The sequence below is a fragment of the Salmo salar genome, chromosome ssa18 (genome assembly GCF_905237065.1).
Source record: "Salmo salar chromosome ssa18, Ssal_v3.1, whole genome shotgun sequence".
Classification (NCBI taxonomy): Eukaryota; Metazoa; Chordata; class Actinopteri; order Salmoniformes; family Salmonidae; genus Salmo; species Salmo salar.
Genome location: NC_059459.1, coordinates 61233822 through 61258782, shown reverse-complemented (window position 1 = coordinate 61258782; position 24961 = coordinate 61233822). Strand labels below are relative to the sequence as shown.

Sequence of the window (24961 nt, the reverse complement as noted above, 5' to 3'; positions counted from 1 at the left end):
TATGGTTTCCGGAATGCCTATCTTATCTGTTTCCGACTACAGAAACGATTTCAGAACAATCCGAGATGGTGGGTGTCATGGCTTGCTGAAATGACATGGAATGACCCAGTAGGAGATTGAGAGATTTTGAAAATGATTGGAAAAATGGAAAAAGAAATATCCCACTGTTGTGGCGTGTTCTATTTTACTTTTCTATCTGTTTTCCATTGCTAACCTATAGCTTAAGTTTACTTATTCATAATGTATTGAAAATTTAAATGAACAGATTGATTAAAATGATTAAAATGAACAGGTTGTTAAATGTGGGTGGGATATGAATAAATCAAATCAAATTGTATTTGTCACATTTTCCAAATGTGTGTGTGTGTGTGTGGGGGGGGGCATGAACTAATCGCTGATTCCTAGCCACAGCCAGGGACGCTTGGGTGTCTGCCTGGGGTTGGAGGGGGTGATGGTAGGGGATGGAAGGTCAAACTTAGATGGGCACAATTGAGTCTGGCTCTACCACACCATTGAGGAGTCCAGTTAGCATTGCGTGTCACCGTTAGGAATTTGATGATGTCATGGCAGCTGGGGCCATTGGAGAGAGAGTTTCCTGGTCTGTCATGATAGTGCTACAAATGGATTTGATATTTTCTGTGTTTTCCAATTGGCTCCTACGTCGCTGGTTTATAAGCAAGCGCCGTCTGTTACTTCTTGTTGACTAACTCAAATGAAAAATACTGAGATGAATGAGGGCATTTGTTGGCAAAGACATAATGTGTGAACAACATACACATTTTGGGGTCTTGTCTCAATGAATCTACCAGGAAACACGTTGTGCATCAATAAATGCATTTCTGTTCATTCTACAACTCTCCCATTCCTTAGCTATAAGCCAGACAGTTTTAGTCTTGATTGCGACTTTCCCGTAACTCATACAGAGGTCTATACAGTAATTAAAATGGACAAGCAAGTAGAACACATTTTACATTTCAAGTATAGTCATTTAGTAGACAGTCTTATCCAGAGCGATTTACAGGAGCAATTGGGGTTAAGTGCCTTGCTCAAGGGCACAACGACAGATTGTTCACCTAGTCGTCACTGGGATTCGAACCAGCGGCTTTTCAACCAACACTCTTAACCACTAGACTACCTGCCATCCATCAAAATAAGTATTCCTTAGCATGCATAAAATACATAAATCTACATGAGAATAAGAAGCAGGTGTAGCCAACAGGCCAGGACAGGACTCTTCTAGTCAGGTCATTCAAGTAGGGATCAAATTTCCACCCGATATAGCCTGTTCCTGCAGCCTGCTCTGGGCACCGATTGATATTAAGACTCCCTCTAAACAGATGACATCCCCTTGACAACACCTCTAAAATGGATCCCAAAACGACGTGATGATGCAAGACTGACGGGTAAACATTTAGGTCAGAGCTTGCTCATCCTCCAATCTTATCCAATGAGGTCACTCCAAGCTCCAATTCGATGAGGTCGTCAAAGTTCGAAATACCCTTGATGCAGAATCAGTGACCATGCGTTCAGGGATGGGAATGTGCCTTTTGAGCACTTTCCTAGCATTCTAGAGAACTCTAGAGTTTGGGTGAGGAACATATCCAATTTCTAAGCAGGGGCAGCTGGCTGGTTACAAGGCTTTTATAGAAGGCGAGCAGTGAGCTATTATTGGAAAGTGGTTGGCTATCCATTGAATTTACAATAATAAAACACAGTGGTAACAGTGGTAGCTATATCCACTATGACAGGACAAAATCATGTTGGCTATGCCAATAAACATGTCAGTTGTTTAGAAGGTGACATGGATTACCTGCACAAGTTTCTTCTTCTCTGTTCTAGTTGACTCTATGTTCTCAAAGTCCCTTTGGCTGTGATTATTAAAATTATGATTTGTATTTTGCTATGACTGAAAATAGTACAAGATGTGTTGCAGTTTTGTAAATCTACAATCCACCCGTTGTCATATTTGAGTAAAGAAGTAACAAAACAATGAATGCATATTTTAATTGTGTGGGTGTGGTCATTTTTTGTACATAAAATATAGTGAAGTGGTGACAAGGTGGGAACAATGTTGTGCCAAGCATAAAGAAGGTATAGAGGAAAAGTAAAGAGTAACAAACAGAATGGGATCTAAAAAATGCATGCAGAAGAGACCAACCAAGGAAACGCAAACAGAAGGATAAAATACATTTTAATTGCACCGATGTGAATCTTACAGAAAGTGCACTATGAAGAAGTAACACACAAAAGAAAATGAAAAAGAAACAACTTAAAGAACAAAAGGAAGCAACCCTATACGAAATTATACCTTAACATTACAGGGTGGTTCATTCTAACTCACCTTTTTTTCTGTAACTGTGCTTATTTAAATATCCCTTTAATTATGTTTGCTTTTAGCATTATGTAAAATCAAAGCAGGTGGACAGAAACATAGAAAAAGGATGCAAAGCTGAAATCAGAAAAGTGAGAAAAGACAATCATTTGTAGGCCAAAGCTGGAGAGGTAGTGAGTGACTGCCATTCGTGTAGGTGAAATTCAAGCCTACTAACCCTCCCAAACCAACAGCTCTCACTACACACAAACATATCATCTGTGACATTGGACAGTTTAATTGTAGGATCCTAACATGACGCAACAGCTGGTAAAAAGTTGAAAATAAAACCAAACCATTCAAGTAGGGTCTTTGGAAGACGCTGAAGGAAATTGTACACGATCTACATCCTACATTCGTCCAAGTACATTCCACCTCTAAGAGATGGGGGGCCTAAAAAACGTGCACACGCAGACACACACACACACACACACACACACACACACACACACACACACACACACACACACACACACACACACACACACACACACACTTTAAACCCCCTATGCTCCTTTGAGACCCCTCTTTCAAAGTCACTAAGATCTCTTCTAGCCGTGGTAGCCAAAATAATGGGCAACTGGGCATTTTTATACATGACCTTATGCATGATGAGATGAACGTTTCTTAAGTAACTTCGGAACCACACCTGTGTGGAAGCACATGCTTTCAATATTCTTTATATCCCTAATTTACTCGTGTTTCCTTTATTTTGGCAGTTACCTATATACTTCCATAAAATACAATACATTAACTTTTTGCAATGCAATTTATGATTTTTTTTGTTAAAATTAAGTCAGCAGGTTTCCTATTCATTATAGCATATGAGCATTATATCCACCAAATCTAAATAATTTCACTATACATACAAAACATACATATCCTCCTAAGATCCAGGAATTCATTTTCGTCCTCTCTAATGGACATTCGTTTTTGGTCCGTGTCTCTTAGGCCATACATGCCACTGTGGTAGATCCTGTTGTACCTTTGAGAGGACATTCTGGGCTTTTCAATGATAACATGTGTGGGGGTGTCACCTTGATAATTTTTTTTATTTATGGTTCTTCAAAATGCCTAGTAAGTGTGTGTAACTGTATAATTATCATTTTTGTAAGTTTGATATTCAAATGTTTTCAAATAGGTAAATATCTCAGGAATAGTTTGGTGAGTTTTAGAGCAATGTAATCATATGTGACATTAAATAAGAGCTAAACTATGTTCTTTACCTACTGCCCCCACTTACTGTAATTGTTCATATTGTTTCATATTTACTATTAACCCAGTCCTAATGGCCACTACAGTGAACATCCTTTGACATGTTTTTTTCTTCACCCCAAAAACGTAATAAAAAATGTATAAATGATCTAAAACTGGGTCTCAGGAGAATATGTCAAATAAAGCCAGACAGTTCTCAAACCTGTCTCTAAATATATTTCAACTGACCAGTCCTGGTCTCCCTTACCATGTTTTAAACCTCTTTTAGTCTTCTCTTTGTCATCAAGGTCAATTTTGACAAACAATTATTGCACATCTTAACAGCTAACAAATACACTGTTGATATTGCAGAAGAGATTCTCAAAATTAGCACTCGCTCACGCACCGCATTAGTACTCATCACCAACATTTTCTTAAATCACCTTTCAATCTACTCTCATTTCCATCTTTATTTCTCAGCAATAAACACTCACCTGTTCACATTCTGTTAAAGCCTGCTCACAGACTCTGGTGAATCAACACTGATTCACATCATAAGTCCATTGAATGCACTTCATGGCTTTCCTGAAAATCTACATTTTATCATTTTTTTGGGTTCGGGTAAGTAATAAGCTATACCAATATCATATATTTCATTTTCAATGTGTTTTGCATTGCATTAATGCTAAGAAACAAACTTTGAAAAGCTTTGCTTTGCTGGTGGAAAACTACATCCGAACTTTATGATATTTGACATTCTAAAATGTGTCATATTGTGACATCATTTATAAAAATATGCTGGCTGTAAAATATTGAGAAAAGGCATCTTAAAAGCCTTCTATGAATATACTGCATTTGTATGAATGTCTATTTTAACTAGATCTTATGTTGTTTAAAGCAAATATCACTTAGTCATCCTATCAAAATCACTCTTTCTCCACAGCTGCTGGCTTCCATACCTGGGCTGAACTCTTTTTGGCCATGAACCTGGGCTTTGGAGCGGTGCTGCCCCCAGAGATGGACTCAGGCTTTGCCGCTATCGGAAAGCTGGGGACCACATAGGTACTGGGAGGTAGTGGCTGGTAGGGGGCTTGGGGTGCTGCTTGGTAAGGGGGGCTATGGGCTGGCTGATATGGACCTTGGGGGGTCGGTTGGAAGGAAGGGTTTGGAGCTTGGGGCTGGGGATGGTGCTGGGGTAGATAAGGGGCTGGAGGGGCTTGTTGGTAAAGGGGATTATATGGTTGTTGGTAAGGGCCAGCAGGAGCTTGCTGGTAGGGGTTGTTAGGTGTCTGGTAAGCATTAGGTGGGACTTGGTGGTAGGGACTATCGTGCATGTGTGGTTGAGGGGGCATCCCATAGGGCTGCTGAGGGTGCTGAGGCTGCTGTGGATAGGCAGCATTCATTGGTCCAGCCGGCTGGACAGGGGAAAGTTGCTCATATCTGACTGGTTGGTTTTGGTTTGGAGGGACTGGGGCAGGGGCTGGGGCAGGCTTTGGTGCAGCGGCCTTGGCAGCCTCGGCAGCCTCCACTGCTGGGCCATATGTAAAAAGGGAGGCATTGAGCTGATACGGCTGATGTTTCATGACATCTATAACAGCAAGGGGTTTGCAGGCAGGTTTGCCTTTCCCTTTCTTGGCTTTGGCTGCAGGGCTAGATGGAGGGGGTTGCTTAATAGCCCCTGGTGGGTAGGACGGGGACTGTATGGGGTTGTAATTTGATGTAGGGGGAGCTCTGCAATTGGGTGAATATTTCCACGAATGAGGTACGGAGGGAGAGGGCGATGTGGACCTTGCCTTGTTTTCCTGCGCAGTGGCTGCCTGGGCTTGCTGGGCTGCCTGTGCAGTGGCTGCCAGCACAGTGTCTGAATCCACGACATACTTCTCCATACGAGACTGCCTCTTGGCGAACAAATCGGCTCCTTTCCCTGTAACAGCCGGCATCGACAAAGCTGAGCCCATGCCTCGCACTGGTACCAAGACGCTGGCCATTGGATTGATGAGGGGTGACGATGACCTTTCTCCAAGCGTGTAAGAATTCATTCGCTGTGGGCGAGGCGGTGGAATAGAACGGGGAGCATTTTGTGGCGCATTCCCAGGTTTCGGAGAAGGTTGAGCCACTTTGTCCATCGGGGTCTGGGTATTTACTGGGGCTTGCTGTGGTTGTGGGGTCCCAGGTACTTGTGTGTGTCTGAGGCGGTGCCTGAGCCGGGGCCCATGCATTCATAGGTGGCTGTGGGGGTGTCTGCTGTGGAGGTGGCTGTTGCCAGCTTTGCTGGGATGGGGATTGGGTTGGCGTTGTTTGGGCCCAATGTGACTGTGGCTGGACCTGATTCTGATCTGGGGTCCAGGCATTAATGGGTAGCTGTGCTTGAGCCTGAGCAGGTGCTTGGGCCCATGTATTCATATGGGGTTGGGGCTGAGCTGTAGGTTGGGGTTGGGCTGATTGGGCCCAAGGTGGCTGTGGTGGCTGGGCCTGGCTCTGTGGTGGTGTCCATGCATTCATTGGAGACTGAGGTGATGACACCCAAGGTGGCTGAGGCTGGGCCTGGGCCTGGGGCCAAGCCTGTTGTGGAGGCTGAGGTTGTTGCCCCCATGGTGGCTGCGGCTGTTGCTGTACATGTTCTTGAGGCTGAACCCAAGGTGGCTGGGGCTGTTGCTGAACTTGTTCTTGAGGCTGAGCCCATGGTGGCTGGGGCTGTTGCTGAACTTGAGGTTGAACCCATGGTGGCTGGGCCTGTGCTTGTTCTTGAGGCTGAGCCCATGGTGGCTGGGGCTGTTGCTGAACTTGTTCTTGAGGCTGAGCCCAAGGTGGCTGGGGCTGTTGCTGGACTTGTTCTTGAGGTTGAACCCATGTTGGCTGGACCTGTGCTTGTTCTTGAGGCTGAGTCCATGGTGGCTGGGGCTGTTGCTGAACTTGTTCTTGAGGCTGAGCCCAAGGTGACAGGGGCTGTTGCTGTACTTGTTCTTGAGGCTGAACCCATGGTGGCTGGGCCTGTGCTTGCTCTTGAGGTTGAGCCCATTGGGGCTGCGCAGCCCAATAATTAATTGGTGGCTGAGGCTGAGCTTGAGGCTGAGGAGGAGGAGGCTGGGGAGTCACCCAAGGGAGCTGTGGTGGGGACTGACTTGGAGCTGGAGCCTGGGGCTTCATTTCAGCAGGTGTCCAAGTACTCACGGGTGGCTGCAGTTGTGGCTGCTGTTGTGCCTGTGTTTGTGCTGGAGCCTTAGAACTCACTTGAGGCTCGGGTTGGGAATGAGGCTGAGGTGGAGAAGGTCCATTTCTTCCCCAGGCTGGCGCTTGCTGGGGCTGCTGCTCTGCCTGGGACCCTGGAGGACTCCATGTGTGTTTTTCTGGAGAGGGGGTGTTGGCAGGAACTTCCTGGGGTGCAAGAGGAGGGGAGGGTTCTGGAGCCGGGACAGGGGTTGGATCCAGTTCTGGAGCAGGGGCGGACTCCGGCTCGGAGGCTGTAGCAGGTGCAGGGACACTATTTTCAGCATGCAGTGGCAACTCCTGGTTGGCCAGCTCAGGCTGAGGGGACCAAGGCGGAGAGTTGGGGTTAATGATAGGCTTGGGAGCGACTGGTGGAGGCGTCTTATGTTTGACCCTTGGTGACTGGAGAAAGTTGCAAGCCTCAGCCCCCAAGCTAAGGTAGTCCTCCTCCGTAGCGGACTCGAAATCCAACTTCTTGTCACTCCTGTTGAGGAGATTCATAAGCTCCGGGTTGGGTGGCACTTTGGGAGCCTGTTTGAAATTGAACATTGGCTTGCCCTTGAATCGGTTCCTTGTGTCCTGCAAAATCCCAGACTTAATAGCCGGGGTTGAAATGCGCTCGTCGCGCGAGGCAATCTGCTCCCCCTGACTCATCGCTTCTTGGTTGTTCCCACTCACTGGAGGAAGAAATGGAACGGGCACCTGGTTTTGTACCGAGAAGGATTGGGGGGTTCGATTGCTCATGGAACTCTGCATTTCATTGCTTTGGTGGTTGGCGACACCGTTCATGTTAGACGAGTACTGTTGAATTTGCTGCTGCTGGTGGTACTGCTGCTGTTGTTGATATTGTTGCTGCTGGTATTGCTGCTGCTGGTTGTATTGCTGCTGCTCGTACTGTTGTTGCTGCTGGTATTGCTGCTGCTGCTGGTATTGCTGCTGCTGCTGTTGCTGCTCGTAATACTGCTGCTCTTGGAACTGCTGATACTGTTGCTGCTGCTTCTGGTGCACGTTCACGTCCATGTAGGCCTGGCTCTCTGTGGTGGCCTGCATGTACGAGCGCTCCTCCATCTGCTGGTAGGCTGCATGCTTCTCCACCTCCTGCACTCCCTCCACAGGAATCCCCTGGCGCCTCATCTCCTCATGTTCGGCAGCGATCTCGTCCATGCGCTGGCGGCGCTGGGAAAACATTGTGGCCCCCTTGCCCATGGTGTTGGGCAGTTGCTCCATCTCTTCCCCGGAATTGAGCTTGCGCTCGATCTTGAGTAGTCCCGTGTCCCAGTCGCAGGTTATCACTCTGCCTCCACCATGGGCATTAGTAATGAAGTCCTCGTCAAGCTCTGACTCGCTGGTGGTGGCTACGAGGGTAAATTTGATCGCTCGGGGGTCTTTTTCCTCGTAGTCTTCCTCCTCCTCGCTGTCGTCGTCCTCGTACTCTGGTTCGCTCTCACCAGTGCCGTAGCTGACGAGTGTGTACTTCTTGGCCCTCTGTCGATGCCTCTTGAACATCAACACCCCCTTGTTGTTGGGGTTGGGAGCGTCAGCGTTCAGAAGAATAGCAATGCGCTTACATTTAGACTTGGCCTCCTTCACCTGCTTGTCTGACAGGCTCTCACTGCGCCTGAGCCCTGCAAAATAGAGAGAGGCAGAGAGATAGGGAGGGAGGGAAGGAAGGAAGGAAGGAAGGAAGGAAGGAAGGAAGGAAGGAAGGAAGGAAGGAAGGAAGGAAGGAAGGAAGGAAGGAAGGAAGGAAGGGAGGGAGGGAGGGAGGGAGGGAGGGAGGGAGGGAGGGAGGGAGGAGGGAGGGAGGGAGGGAGGGAGGGAGGGAGGGAGGGAGGGAGGGAGGGAGGGATATTTCAAATGTTTGCTTCTTGTGGCCTATTTAATTGAACTGCATATAATGGTTATTAATAGCTTGGGTCTAATTGAGACGACCACAAATCATTCCATATGGATGAACATGCATCGGAAAGTGTTTGCCACACCAAGTTACACTGTTTTCAGATACCAGCAGGCCTGCAATGCAACCACATGTTCAAAAGTCTTATGATAATCTTGAATACATCTTAACACTGCATGTCCACCCTAATGACATTGTGAAAACATATCTTAATACATTAAAGCAACCACTCACTAATTACTTTCACTGATATTTCACTCATATAAACAATCACTCTTTAAATGGCAGACATGAAAAACAGCAGAAATTCGGCCAAACCTCAAACTTAAATCACACCATGCTATTAGATAGTATATTAAAAGCAGCGTTAAATATCATAGCAGACAATTGTATTCAACCCATTATATTGAAAACCGGAATCTTTTTTTCAAGCAAAAACACATTTGTAGAAATCCCTCAAATGACATAAATGCAAGCAATAACCTACACATTTCCATAAACATACATAAGAGCTAAATCTAATCCATTCATTCACTCATTCATTCACTATTTTCCTGGTCCTGATCTTATACTTGGTTATCTATAGCCCAACAAAAAGTCCTTTAAAGCCCTTTACCTCAGTGCCGATACTTATCACAGATTTGATCATTCAATCTACAAAATCTCTATTAAATCAACACAAAAAGCAATTACCTAATTCTCTGACCAACTGTCTAATATCCTCCTAGTTTGTTCCTCGATAATACACGATATTAACAAAGCTGTGAAAGCCTATTCAAATGGGTGGTCCCCATAGTTTGAGCCAATGGCAGAGCATAGAAGAGATAAAATGAATTAAAAATAGTCTGTGGGACGGGAGTGCATTCACCAGCACCCAAGCACCTTTCCCACTCCTTATCTGTAAGTCCACTCTCGGATCTGTCACCTAAACCCGAGGCGACGACAGTCATGTCCACACACTCTTTAACAGCACCAACCCTACACACACATACACAAACATAAAAAGCGGTGATTTAAAAAAGTACCCATCCTTACATTTTTATTTCCCTCAGTACGACTAACCTCAAGGTGGAGGAAGACTGGGAGTGGTGAGCGAAGCTCGCTTTACGGCGCGGGCTAAGACATACGGTTTTAAAGGATCGGGTAACGGGCTAGTGCAGCACATGCTGGTGTCCGTCAAAGAGCACTTCTGCAGGCATCATCAACGCGCTGGCGTTCAATTAAATGTCATATTTATCGCCCTGAAAGACACATCCTCATCAAGCCCCTATTCTAAGCTAGAGGAAAACATTTATATATTTTTTTTAAACACGATCATTCTCTATCTCTACCAATTATATTGCCACAGTCCTGCCCTCAGTGATCTTGGATACTACAAACTGGATACTATTCAGGCTTGAACTGGACCTCTCTGCTTCAATCCAAACAAAACCCCTCCCAAGTAAGAAAGAGCATCTACTATTTTCGGGGCCACATTTTTGTGTGCAACAGGGCACCGGGCTAAGGAATGCACACATGCCTCCCAGAGTTGAGTTGACAAATGCAGTTCACAGCAGTGCTACACTATGTCAGTCTGCTATTAGGTCTGAGTCGGTGCACCCTATAAGTAATTTGACCCTCATAAATAACAGTAATTTGACCCTCATAAATACACACACAAAGCAGTAGTAACAGTGGAAACAGGCATAGAGTACTCACTGGCGTGCCTGGCCCGGTGCTTGTTGGGTTTCCCAAGGTCCTCCTCCGAATCCGAGTCTGGCTCCTCTGCCGGCTCGGCACCCTCTTTGGGAATTCCGAAGGAGACAGTGAAGGAGGCAGGAGCTCCCTGTCTTTGCCCTGCTCCTTCCTCCCTGGGGGCTCCACCAACATTTCCACTGGCCCCAATGGCACCCTCTACCAGACGTGGAGAACCCCTTCCGGCTGCAGGATGCTGCAGGGTGATCTCCACCACTCCATGCTGACTCAGGGGCTCCCTAGCTGGGCCACAGACGTAGAGCGAGTGGGTGGTGGTATGGAGGAGGGCCTTGTTCTGGAGGGCCTCTCTCGCCTGGATCTCCCCCTCTATTCCAAGAGCACTCCCCAGGGAGGTGCAGACAGGATCCTCCAGGGTGTGTTCAGAGAGGGACAACTGGAGCTCCACCATTGCCCCTGGGGAGAAACCCCCTCCCTGGGGTCCCGCTTGACCTCCGTCCCCTCCCCCTCCGAGTAACTGGGACTCTGGGCCGCTGCACTCCCCAGGTGCGGGCACGCAGAGCTGGGTATGGACCAGATGGGTCCCTCTGGCGGCCTCAGTGTCACTCTCTGTCTCCCGGTAGTAGGCCTCATCCTGGGACTCAACGATGTAGAGCTCTCTGGGTGGTTGGGACCTGCCAAGGGACAGGATGCGGAGGTTGGTGCTTTCCAAAGCCTCACCAGAGGACTCCCTTGTGCCAAAGTAGGTCTCCTCTGAATTAAATGCCTTGGGGGTTAGTGCGCAGCATCTGTATGAGCAGAGGGGGGACGGGGGGGGGACGGAGAGTAAGGAGCATAACACATCATACAATAAATAGTTCAATGAAAATCACTTTAAATTTACAAGTGTTTAGACTGTGCATAATAAGAGTATGGTTTGGTATGGGATAGATAGATAGATAGATAGATAGATAGATAGATAGATAGATAGATAGATAGATAGATAGATAGATAGATAGATAGATAGATAGATAGATAGATAGATAGATAGATAGATAGATAGATAGATAGATAGATAGATAGATAGATAGATATAAGATGGTTAATAGATAGTAGGGATAGATAGATAGATAGATAGATAGATAGATAGATAGATAGATAGATAGATAGATAGATAGATAGATAGATAGATAGATAGATAGATAGATAGATAGATAGATAGATAGATAGATAGATAGATAGATAGATAGATAGATAGATAGATAGATAGATAGATAGATAGATAGATAGATAGATAGATAGATAGATAGATAGATAGATAGATAGATAGATAGATAGATAATATGTATGTTTCCTTTTCCCTTGAAGACACAGCCAAAAGGTTATCTGGGGACTGGCATAAAACATCTCATTTAAAACAAAACATGTTTTTTTGATCTCATGATTTGATTACCTAGATTTCCAATATGTAATATCGTTGAATATTGTGCTGCGCACCAGAGCACTTGACGTTTGTGTTAACTAAAGCCATCTCATCCACCACTGGCCCCTCAAGTGGTCACCATAATCAAGCAAACTCAATCTCCGTCCCTCATGTTAAATGACTGGAGTGAAGCACTGAAGTGGAAGGTAATCACATTTCAATTGGGCCCCACTTCATTTCCCCTTTCAGCGTCATAGAGGAATGCAGTATTTCGTTGTGTCTACAATTATTGCATTGGAGTCAATTAGAACCTAGCAACCAAAAGGGAAGGTGGTGAGAGATGTGACCAAACATATTTAATTAAGTGATAATGCACTTGAAGCCGGTGTTTGGAGGATATATTGGCACGTATTAATACCAAAATAACACACAAAACAGGCTCTGCCCCACCTGCCCTGAATAGAATTGAATTTATTTTTATTTAACCTTTATTTAACCAGGTAGGCTAGTTGAGAACAAGTTCTCATTTACAACTGAGACAAGGCCAAGATAAAGCAAAGCAGTGCGACACAAACAACAACAACACAGAGTTACACATGGAATAAACAAACATACAGTCAATAATACAATAGAAAGAGTCTATATACAGTGTGTGCAAATGAGGTAGAATAAGGGAAATAAGGCAATAAATAGGCCATAGTGGCAAAATAATTACAATATAGCAATTAAACACTGGAGTGATAGATGTGCAGAAGATGAGTGTGCACGTAGAGATACTGGGGTGCAAAGGAGCAAAATAAATAAAATATATAACAGTATGGGGATGAGGTAGTTGGATGGGCTATGTACAGGTGCAGTGATCTGTGAGCTGCTCTGACAGCTGGTGCTTAAAGCTAGTGAGGGAGATACGAGTCTCCAGCTTCAGTGATTTTTGCAGTTCGGTCCAGTCATTGGCAGCAGAGAACTAGAAGAAAAGGTGCCAAAGGAGGAATTAGCTTTGGGGGTGACCAGTGAAATATACCTGCTGGAGCGCGTGCTACGGGTAGGTGCTGCTATGGTGACCAGTGAGCTGGTCACCATAGCAGATTTATAGATTACCTGGAGCCAGTGGGTTTGGCGACGAATATGAAGCGAGGGCCAGCCAACGAGAGCATACAGGTCGCAGTGGTGGGTAGTATATGGGGCTTTGGTGACAAAACAGATGGCACTGTGATAGACTGTATCCAATTTGCTGAGTAGAGTGTTGGAGGCTATTTTGTAAATGACATCGCCGAAGTCAAGGATCGGTAGGATAGTCAGTTTTACGAGGGTATGTTTGGCAGCATGAGTGAAGGATGCTTTGTTGCGAAATAGGAAGCCGATTCTAGATTTCATTTTGGATTGGAGATGCTTAATGTGAGTCTGGAAGGAGAGTTTACAGTCTAACCAGACACCTAGGTATTTGTAGTTGTCCACATATTCTAAGTCAGAACTGTCCAGAGTAGTGATGCTGGACGGGCGGGAAGGTGTGAGCAGCGATCGGTTGAAGAGCATGCATTTAGTTTTACTTGCATTTAAGAGCAGTTGGAGGCCACGGAAGGAGAGTTGTATGGCATTGAAGCCTGTCTGGAGGTTAGTTAACACAGTGTCCAAAGAAGGGCCAGAAGTATACAGAATGGTGTTGTCTGCGTAGAGGTGGATCAGAGAATCACCAGCAGCAAGAGCGACATCATTGATGTATACAGAGAAAATAGTCAGCCCGAGAATTGAACCCTGTGGCACCCCCACAGAGACTGCCAGAGGTCCAGACAACAGGCCCTCCGATTTGACTCACTGAACTCTGTCTGAGAAGTAGTTGGTGAACCAGGCAAGGCAGTCATTTGAGAAACCAAGGCTGTTGAGTCTGCCAATAAGAATGTGGTGTTTGACAGATTCGAAAGCCTTGGCCAGGTCGATGAATACAGCTGCACATTATTGTCTCTTATCGATGGCGGTTATGATATCGTTTATGACCTTGAGCGTGGCTGACCAGCTCGGAAACCAGATTACATAGCAGAGAAGGTACGGTGGGATTCGAAATGGTCGGTGATCTGTTTGTTAACTTGGCTTCGAAGACCTTAGAAAGGCAGGGTAGGAGAGATATAGGTCTGTGGCAGTTTGGGTCTAGAGTGTCTCCCCCTTTGAAGGGGGGGATGACCGCGGAAGCTTTACAATCTTTGGGGATCTCAAACGATACGAAAAAGAGGTTGAACAGGCAATAATAGGGGTTGCAACAATTTCGGCGGATAATTTTAGAAAGAGAGGGTCCAGATTGTCTAGCCCGGCTGATTTGTAGGGGTCCAGATTTTGCAGCTCTTTCAGAACATCAGCTATCTGGATTTGGGTGAAGGAGAAATGGGGGAAGCTTGGGCAAGTTGCGATGGGGGGTGCAGGGCTGTTGACCGGGGTAGGGGTAGCCAGCTGGAAAGCATGGCCAGCCGTAGAAAAATGCTTATTGAAATTCTCAATTATTGTGGATTTATCGGTGGTGACAGTGTTTCCTAGCCTCAGTGCAGTGGGCAGTTGGGAGGAGGTGCTCTTATTCTCTATGGACTTTACAGTGTCCCAGAACTTTTTGGAGTGACGAGTCGCCACTGGCTAGCAAGCAAGGGATAAGAACTTTGCCAGCCAGTATGGCAAAGGATATAGGATATGTGCCAATATATCCTCCAAACAGGGCATTATCACTTTTATGCAACGGGTTACCAACATACTCAAATAATGATTGACATATTTTAATTCGTTATTTTGATGAATTTATTCATACTGTTTCATCCTTCCACAAGATATAGTCCCGACACAAATTTACAGTTGCTACCCAAGCCGGCTGGTCGTTCGTTCTATCGGTTCGGTTGCCAGAGACGCTACCCAGTCGCTTAGTCTTTTTGTTCTGTATCATTCGATCTAAATAGTCCATTGCCATACTGGCTGGCAAAGTTCTTATTCCTTGCTTGCTAGCCAATGGCGACCCGTCATTCAGAGCAGGTGGGGCAGAGCCTATTTTGCATGTTGTTTTGGCATTAATACGTGTCACAAATCAGTTTGCAAACAATGTAAAAAAATATATTTAATAAATAAATCTGCATACAAACATTTTTGTTTTCTTGAGTAAGGCAGCTCCAAAATGCAGGTATTTCAGCCTAGCTCAGTGCTTTCTGTGGTGGTGGGGCAAGCCAGCAGAAAATACGGAGTGTTGCGCCGTGATTGGCTCAGTGTTCTGTCACTCATGGGGACACTACGTCACCGCCATGTCTAAGGGTAGAGCTAGAAAATTCTAGCCCCTTGGGTGCTGCCATACATTTACATTAGAAGTGCCCATCCAAGAAGGCTCAAGGTCATTGGCCACAGATAAAATGATGTCAAATCACGTTATATGTACAGTAGCTTTGATTGGACTGATCATGTCAACATCCTACTTTCAAAATCTTAGCTAGCAGTCATCATCATGAATCTAGTCGACAATCTACTGGCAAATCCTTTTTAATCATTGTCATACGAAGAGAAATAATGAAGAGAAATTATAGATAAAACATATCAGTGCTCATCGGCCATTGGACTTAACATTACACAACAAGTTGGAAATCGCATATTCAACAATGAGTGGTTTGGAAGGAATCAGTGACAGTGGCTAACTGCAAGCATCTCAAAGCAATCACTAGCCTGCTATTCAGTAGAGTGGCTGTGTGGTCCCAAATCTGGGATTAAGGGGCTCTTTTCCAAGTTTAAAATGATAAACATTCATCATTGGCTATGCTGTCAATGAAGCCTGATTTGTGCCACGCTCAAAACTGTTAACTCGGAACTGCGAAAACTTGACTTCAGTGAGTTCAAGACAACTGGGAAGTCGGGAATAAACAAGCTCCGACTGGGAAAATAAGTTTTGATCAGTCATCCAACTCGGAATTGTAAATCCGGCCTCTTTCTAGAGCTACGACCTGAAGATCAATAACGTCATCATGATTCGACATTGTTTTTTTCAGAGTTCCCAGTTGTTTTGAAAGCACCATAAATCCAGAGAATGCCAGACTTGATGTAATATGCATGGGAGATATGTATACTGTAGCTAAGAAATTAACACTAAGTGTATGTTGTGTAGTAAGTAGCCCATATGCCTCACCCTAATAATTTGGTATTTTTACCCTACGGTTCTGACTTGGTGTACAGGGAGAACACTGTAAGAATGGCCCATGCTCTGAATTCAGTCGCTGTACATTTCAAAAGTGCTAAACAAATAGTTATATTGACTACGTCCGTCCTAGCTCACTCATTAATGTCTTAATCGAAATTACGGATTGCCTCTTATCTGCTTGTCGTCCCCTTATGCCATAGTTTGTACATCTCAATTGTCATTAGAAACCACATTTGTTTAAGCAAGTCAGCCATATCAGCTATGTTTTTTAAAAGGCAGTAAATGAGGCTGAATGAACTGTTTTGCTGCCAGACAAGGCTCCGCTGATAGCCAGGTGTAGCAGTGGTAAGATGTTGGGACAGCTTAATGTAGGCCAGTTTGTGGGCACCATTTGTCACCATTATAGTGCAATTAATGTATTGTTTAGTGTTGTGTTGTGGCTTTGCTGGCATGCATCCCACTTTCTTTACATGCTAAAATTGCCACCGTTGCTAGCTAGCCAACTATGGCTAACTGACAGTCACGTCAAACAGTGCAGCCAGAATAAGAAAAGTAGCTGCATTTGCATTTGTTTATGCTGTTTTCTAGTGACATTTATTTGGATACATACATAACAATGAGCTAATGAGGCACGATTTCACCTGGCATAGAAAATGTACTCTCTCTCGTCAGACACTGTCGTTCAGAGGAGCTAGCCAACAAGACAGCTAACACAATCACTTCAAACTGAAGCTGGAAAGACTGCAAACAAGCTGAACTTCGTTTCATTTTGTTTTCTATTGATAGTTCTTTGTATGAATCCATAAAAATTATGGTGATTCATGATTTCGACTGGCTGAGAAACACTGCCTGCCTGTCTGTCTCGTCCAAACTCCCAACATGTTCATTACTATGGGACAGCCGTTGCAAATGTCGGAGAGACAGACAGCAAGATTTATACAAATGTCTGCTGTTGAAAACTAAATGTTGGTCTAAAAGAAATGTGAGATAATGTCTAGATGCTTTTTATAGTGGAGATCAAGTTTATAAATTGCTTAGCTGGGCTGATGAGACAGTGGATTGTGCACTCAGATGGAACAGAGTAAATAGGCATTTTAACGTCATAGATTTATTTAGCTTTTGGCAACTTGTGAAATAGACACTGGTTGGAATGTGGTTAGAAAAAAATCTGCATTCCGGATTAGTACCACCCGTAAAGTGGCATAATCTTGGCACCCAGAACCAAATCTTGAATGTGTGCTGGTCTGTGTTTCATCTGTCACAAGAGACAATTGCCACCATATTTATTTTCACCCATCTAGTCTGTTGACGTCAAAGAGTGCTTTGCAGATATGGGGATAAGAAATAAGACAGCAGGCTACGATAGTGTAACATAATCCACTTTCAAAGGGACTGTGTGCTCGCCAGCTGATTTACAGTGAGCTTCAAAAGTATTGCGACAGTGACATATTTTTGTTGTTGTTGTTTCAGCTCTGTACTCCTTGAAATAATACTTTGACTATGAAAAGTGCAGACTATCCGCTTTAACTTGAAGGTATTTCCATCCATATCGAGTGAACCGTTTAGAAACTACAGCACTTTTTGTACATAGTCCCCCCATTTTAGGGGACCAAAGGAATTGGGACAAATTCACTTACAGTTGAAGTCGGAAGTTTACATATACCTTAGCCAAATACACTTAACTTGGTTTTTCACAATTCCTGACATTTAATCCTAGTAACAATTTCCTATCTTAGGTCAGTTAGGATCACCACTTTATTTTAACAATGTGAAATGTCAGAATAATAGTAGAGACAATGATTTATTTCAGCTTTTATTTCTTTCATCACATTCCCAGTGGGTCAGAAATGTACATACACTCAATTAGTATTTGGTAGCATTGCCTTTAAACTGTTTATCGTCGGTCAAACATTTCGGGTAGCCTTCCACAAGCTTCCCACAATAAGTTGGGTGAATTTTGGCCCATTCCTCCTGACAGAGCTGGTGTAACGGAGTCAGGTTTGTAGGCTTCCTTGCTCGCACACAATTTTTCAGTTCTGCCAACAAATTTTCTATAGGATTGAGGTCAGGGCTTTGTGATGGCCGCTCCAATACCTTAACTTTGTTGTCCTTAAGACATTTTGCCACAACTTTGGAAGTATGCTTGGGGTCAATGTCCTTTTGGAAGACCCATTTGCGACCAAGCTTTAACTTCCTGACTGATGTCTTGAGATGTTGCTTCAATACATCCACATAATTTTCCCTCCTTATGATACCATCTATTTTGTGATGTGCACCAGTCTCTCCTGCAGGAAAGCACCCCCACAACATGATTCTGCCACCCCCGTGCTTCATGGTTGGGATGGTGTTCTTTGGCTTGCAAGCCTCCCACTTTTTCCTCCAAACATAATGATGGTCATTATGGCCAAACAGCTCTATTTTTGTTTCATCAGACCAGAGGACATTTCTCCAAAAAGTACGATCTTTGTACCCATGTGCAGTTGCAAACCGTAGTCTTGCTTTTTTATGGCAGTTTTGGACCAGTGGCTTCTTCCTTGCTGAGCGGCCTTTCAGGTTATGTCGATATAGGACTCGTTTTACTGTGGATATAGATACTTTTGTACCTGTTTCCTCCAGCATCTTCACAAGGTCCTTTGCTGTTGTTCTGGCATTGATTTGCACCAAAGTACATTCATCTCTAGGAGAAGGAACACGTCTCCTTCCTGAGCGGTACAACGGCTGCGTGGTCCCATGGTGTTTATGCTTGCGTACTATTGTTTGTACAGATGAACGTTGTACCTTCAGGCATTTGAAAATTGCTACAGGTCTACACATTTTTTTCTGAGGTTTTGGCTGATTTCTTTTGACTTTCCCATGATGTCAAGCAAAGAGGCACTGAGTTTGAAGGTAGGCCTTGAAATACATCCACATGTACACCTCCAATTGACTCAAATGATGTCAATTAGCCTATCAGAAGCTTCTAAAGCCATGACATAATTTTCTTGAATTTTCTAAGCTGTTTAAAGGCACAGTCAACTTAGTGTATGTAAACTTCTGACCCACTGGAATTGTGATAGTGAATTATAAGTGAAATAATCTGTCTGTAAACAATTGTTGGAAAAATTACTTGTGTCATGCACAAAATAGATGTCCTAACCAACTTGCCAAAACTATAGTTTGTTAACAAGAAATTTGTGGAGTGGTTGAAAAATGAGTTTTAATTACTCCAACCTCCAACTTCAACTGTATGTGTATTAAAGTAGTAAAAGTTAAGTATTTGGTCACATATTACTAGCACGCAACGACTACATTTAAGCTTGTGACTGTACAAACTTGTAGGATGCATTTGCTGTTTGCTTTGGTTGTGTTTCAGATTATATTGTGTCCAATATAAATGAATTAAGCAATAAGGCCTGAGGAGGTTTGGTATATGACCAATATACCACGGCTAAGGGCTGTTCTTAAGCACGACGCAACGAGGAGTACCTCGACACAGCCCTTAGCCATGGTATATTGGCCATATATCACAAACCCCTGAGGTGCCTTATTGCTATTATAAATGGGTTCCCAACATAATAATGGCAGTAAAAAATGTGATGTTTTGTCACACCAGTGGTATATGGTCTGATATACCACAGCTGTCAGCCAATCAGAATTCAGGGCTCGAACCACCCAGTTTATAATGGTAAAACATGTATTGTGTCATTTTGGAGTCACTTGTATTGAAAATAAGAATAGACTATGTTTCTAAACACTTCTACATTAATGTGGATGCTAACATGATTACGGATATTCCTGAATGAATCGTGAAAAATTATGAGTGAGAAAGTTAGGGCAAAAAACAAAAAGTGCACCCTGTGGGGTCCCGAGGACCGAGAAGTGGATTTAAAAAGGGATTATATCTTTCACTTGGATTCACCTGGTCCGTCTATTCTATGGAAAGAGCAGGTGTTCATAATGTTTTGGACACTTGTGTAAGTGAGTATGTCCCAATACTTTTGGTCCCCTAAAGTGAGGGGACTATGTACAAAAAGTGCTGTCATTTCTAAACGGTTCACCTGATATGAAAATACCCTCAAAGGAAAGCTGACAGTTTGCACTTTGACTGCATTGTATCATTTCAAATCCAAAGTGCTGGAGTACAGAGCCAAAACAACAACAAATGTGTCACTGTCCCAATACTTTTGGAGCTCACTGTATGTGTTCCCTTAAATATAGGCATCGGCACAAATATCCGATGGCACACCAGACGCGCACGGTGTGTGAGCCCGACTGAGTAACTGTTTAAAAGCTGCTTGTTGAGCGTGCACACAAATCTGCAACAGCTGGTTCGTCAGAAGCCAAGACACTCAAAGGTCAACGCACTTACCAATGAACCACTATCTGTCCGTCCGGCCACCATGTTCGAGGCCACTCAACCGTGTACATGAATTTTACAATGGTTGGGTCTAATCCTGAATGCTGATTGGTTAAAACTGCATTCCAGCCGGTGTCTATTCCACAAGTTGTCGTTAAAATGCAATCCACTGTCTCATCATCCCAGCCAGGCAACTTATAAACTTGATCCCCACTATTAAAAGCATCTAGACATTATCTCACATTTCTTCAAGAGTAACATTTAATTTTCAAGAGCAGAGATTTGTATAAATGTTACTGTCTTTCTCTCTGACATTTGCAGCATTGTTTCAATATTCAAATTCGACCTCCTGCTGTCCCATGGCAATGAATGTGTCGGGACGAGAGACAGGCAGGCAACGTTTCTCAGCCATTCAAAATCATGAATCAGCTGGCATCATTTTTATGGATATATACAAAAGAAAAATTAAAGGTAAAATGAAACACAGCTAATTTGCAGTCTTTCCAGCTTCAGTTTGGGGTGATTGTGTTACTGTAGCTGCGTTATTGGCTAGCTCCTCTGAACAACAGTGTCCTGACGAGTGAGCACATTTTCTATGCCAGGCGAAGTCATTGGCTCATTGTTATGGATGTATCCAAATAAATGTCACTAGAAAACAGCTTAAACAAATGCAAATGCAGCTACTTTGCTGTTATTCTGGCTGCACGTTTTGACGTTACTTTAAATTAGCCGTAGTTCTCTAGCTAACAAGCAAGGTATGAGAACCTTGCCAGGCAATATGGCAATGGAACATTTAGAACGATCGACTGGATACAGAACAAAAAGACTGAACGACAAATCTAGCAACCCTAGATTTGTGTCTCGAAGCCGGTGTTTGGAGGATATATTGGCACTGTTTGCCGGCCCTCAATTTACTGTAGTCTCGGGCCTAACAACACCTGTGTCAATATATCCTCCAAACACCGGCTTCTCTGCCATTATCACTTAAATAATACACTAGTGCTTGTTGTGCTGTGTTGAAACATGCCTTGTAGTATATGGCCCAGTTTATCACACCAATGCAGCATTAAGTTATGAGAGCATTGACATAAACCTGGATAAACCTGTAGCACCCCAAGGTTGTGGTGTTAACTTGGCAGTCATTTTTTCCAAAAAAGATAACTAATCAAAAGGCTAAGTACATTTTGGGGTATATCATTCTGGATATTATGTGCAGACCCTGGTTTGAGAAACCATGGTGTAGTTAATGAAAAATCCAGCCTTTGGGGTTACCTTTTGACCAGTAATTGCAGGCGGTCGACGCAGGCGTCAATCAGAGCAATAGCTTCTGGGAGGGAAAGGTCACCGCAGGGTTCTCCATTCAGCGACACCACCTCATCCCCCTCACAAACCCCGGCCAGGGACGCACGACCCCCCTCTTCCACCTATGGAATGACAAGCAGTGGTGAGTTCCCAGGACATGCCTCACAAAAAATCACCTACACTTATTACTCAGGTTAGTGTAATTACTGTATGTAACTGAGGTAGTTTTGGCCAACCACAGTTGCGTGATGAGTAACGTTGCCTGAGATCTGAAGGCTTGTGTTAGCTCACCGAGTTAATGCCTAGGACTTTATCTCTGTCACGTCCTGACCAGTAAAAGGGGTTATTTGTTATTGTAGTTTGGTCAGGGCGTGACAGGGGGTGTTTGTTTTGTGTGGTTCGGGTTTTTTGGTTTATGTTCTACATTTTCTATTTCTATGTGTTTATCTAGTTTTTCTATTTCTATGTTGGGGTTTTGGTAGGACCTCCAATTAGAGTCAGCTGGTTGTCGGTGCCTCTAATTGGAGGCCATATTTAGTTGGGGTTTGTTTCACTTGTGTTTTGTGGGTGGTTGTTTCCGGTATAGTCTGTGCACCTTACTGGACTGTTTTCGTCGTTTGTTTTGCTTAAGTGTTTTTTCTTTAATCAAATAAGAAGATGATCAATATACCCGCTGCATTTTGGTCCACTCCTTACGACGACCATGACAATCTCAGCAGGCTAACACAGCCGTTTGCCACGCAAGATACCCAGGTTCAAACTCTACATGACTGTAGGTAACATTTTCAATATGACATTTACATGGATAAAAGACAGAACATTGCCTATTGGACTATGAGGACAGTCATTCAAACAGTTTGAGTATGTTTAACCAAGTGGATATCGGGTCATTGGCAAGACTTACGATGATGTTAGTGACGCGTTAAGCCTAGGCATTAAGCCAACTATTTTTGTGTCACCAGTCTACACACTACCCCATAATGTCAAATAGGAATTATGTTTTTGGAAATGTTTACAAATTAATTTTAAATGAAAAGCTGAAATGTCTTAAGTCAATAGGTATTCAACCCCTTTGTTAAGGCATGCCTAAATAAGTTCAGGAGTTTTTGAATGACTGCCTCATCTCTGTACCACACACATACAATTATCTTGAAGGTCTGTCAGTTGAGCAGTGAATTTTAAACCCAACCACAAAGGGCACATTTTTTGTTGTTGTTGAAAAAGCAGACATTGACTATCTCTTTGAGCATAGTGAATTATTAATTACACTTTGGATGGTTTATCAATGCAACCAGTCACTACAAAGATACATGCGTCCTTCCTAACTCAGTTGTCGGAGAGGAAGGAAACCACTCAGGCATTTCACCATGAGACCAATGTTGACTTTAAAACAGTTACCGAGTTTAATGGCTGTGATAGGAAAAAACTGAGGGCAGATCAATAACATTGTAGTTACTCCACAATACTAACCTAATTGACAGAGTCAAAAGAAGGATGCATGTACAGAACATGCATCCTTTTTGCAACAAGGCACTGAAGTAATACTGAAAAAAATGTGGCAAAGCAATTCACTTTTTTTCCTGAATATAAAGTGTTATGTTTTGGGCAAATACAATACAACACATTACTGAGTACAACTCTCCATATTTTCAAGCATGGCTGCATCATGTTATGGGTATGCTTGTAATTATTAAGGACTGGTTCAGTCTGCTTTCCACCAGACACTGGGAGATTAATTCACCTTTCAGCAGGACAACCTAAAACACAAGGCCAAATCTACACTGGAGTTTCTTACCAAGAAGACAGCCGAGTTAGGGTTTTGACTTAAATCTGCTCGAAAATCTATGGCAAGACTTCAAAATGGTTGCTAAGCAATGATCAACAACCAATTTCACAGAGCTTGAATAATGTTTAAAAGAATAAATGGGCAAATGTTGCAAAATCCAGGTGTGGAAGTCTCTTAGAGACTTGCTGTATGACGCAGCCCTTCCGAGAGGACATGTCTATCCCCTCTCCTATGTGGAGACTGAGGCCATGGAGATCTACATACAGGAGAGCCTCCAGCAGGGTTTTATCTGGCCCTCTACATCACCAGCCTCCTCAAGCTTATTTTTTGTTAAAAAGAAAGATGGGGGACTGCGCCCCTGCTTTGATTATCGAACACTGAACAAAGCCACCATTAATTCAGCTATCCTTTACTCCTTATCCCAACCATCATCGAACAAATGCACGGGGCGCGGTACTTCACCAAAATGGACTTGAGGAGCGCTTACAATCTAGTATCTCGTAATGCCCTTTGGCCTGTCTAATGCTCCTTCAGTCTTCCAGAACTTTATTAACAAAGTGTTTCGGGACATGCTGGGATGGGGCGTAGTTGTTTATATAGATGACATTCTGGTCTATTCACCTGACCGCGCCCAGCATGTCTCGTTAGTCAGGTCTGTGCTGGGAAGACTGTTGGAGCATGATCTATGTTATACAAGATACATTTTTATTTTTCCAGCGGTCCTTGTCCTTTTTGGGCTACCTCAAATCCACGGAGGGGGTGGAGATGGAGGAGCAACGTGTCAGCGCAGTCAGGTCATGGCCCATCCACAACTCAGTGAAAGCAGTCCAACAATTCCTGGGGTTCGCCACCTATTTCCAAAGGTTCATCCGGGGCTTCAGCATGGTTGTCGTGCCTCTTACCACCCTGCTGAGAGGAGGTCCCCAGCGGCTTCGTTGGTCGGAGGTGGAGAGGGCATTCGAGACACTGAAGGCACACTTCACCACTGCTCCCGTACTGGCACATCCCGACCCCTCAATTCCCTTCATCGTCGAGGTGGATGCCGCCGAAGTAGGAGTCGGGACAGCGCATAGGAAACCCCTCCCAAGCTGCGGCCCTGCGCCTTCTACTCCAAGCAGCTGAGCCCCGCCCAGAGGAACTACGACGTAGGGGACCTGGGAACTCTTGGTGGTCAAGAAGGCTCTGGAGGCACTGGTTGGAGGGGTCCAAACACCCTTTCCTGGTGTGGATGGAACACCGCAACCTGGAGTACATCAGGGCAACAAAGAGGCTAAACCCGAGACAGGCCAGGTGGGCTCTATTCTTCGCCAGATTCCAATTCACGCTTTCCTATAGGCCAGGCTCGAAGAACATGAAGGCGGACACCCTGTCTCGCCTCTATGACACAGAGGAGAGGCAGGGAGAGGAGACCCCCATCATCCCTACGTCCCGTACCATCACGCCAGTGGTGTGGGACGTAGATGCCGACATACGGCAGAACCTGCGCACGGAACCCGCACCTGCACAGTGCCCGGAGAACCACGCCTACGTGCCCACGGATGTGCGAGACCGCCTCCTTATCTGGGCACACACGGCGCCTGTGTCGGGTCATCTGTGATAAGCCGTACCATCGCCTGCCTGACAGAGA

The 24961-nt window shown here is 44.4% G+C and overlaps 1 protein-coding gene across 1 annotated transcript in view; it reads right to left on the bottom strand.

Annotated features, from left to right (window-relative positions):
* Positions 1–24961, bottom strand: part of LOC106577618 (synaptopodin-2-like) — a 68047-nt gene that overhangs the window by 7368 nt on the left and 35718 nt on the right. The window contains 5 exon segments of the mRNA XM_045700582.1: positions 4060–4093; positions 4496–5499; positions 5501–8397; positions 10368–11149; positions 21519–21670. Of these exon segments, the coding sequence (XP_045556538.1) occupies positions 4060–4093; positions 4496–5499; positions 5501–8397; positions 10368–11149; positions 21519–21670 (4869 nt within the window).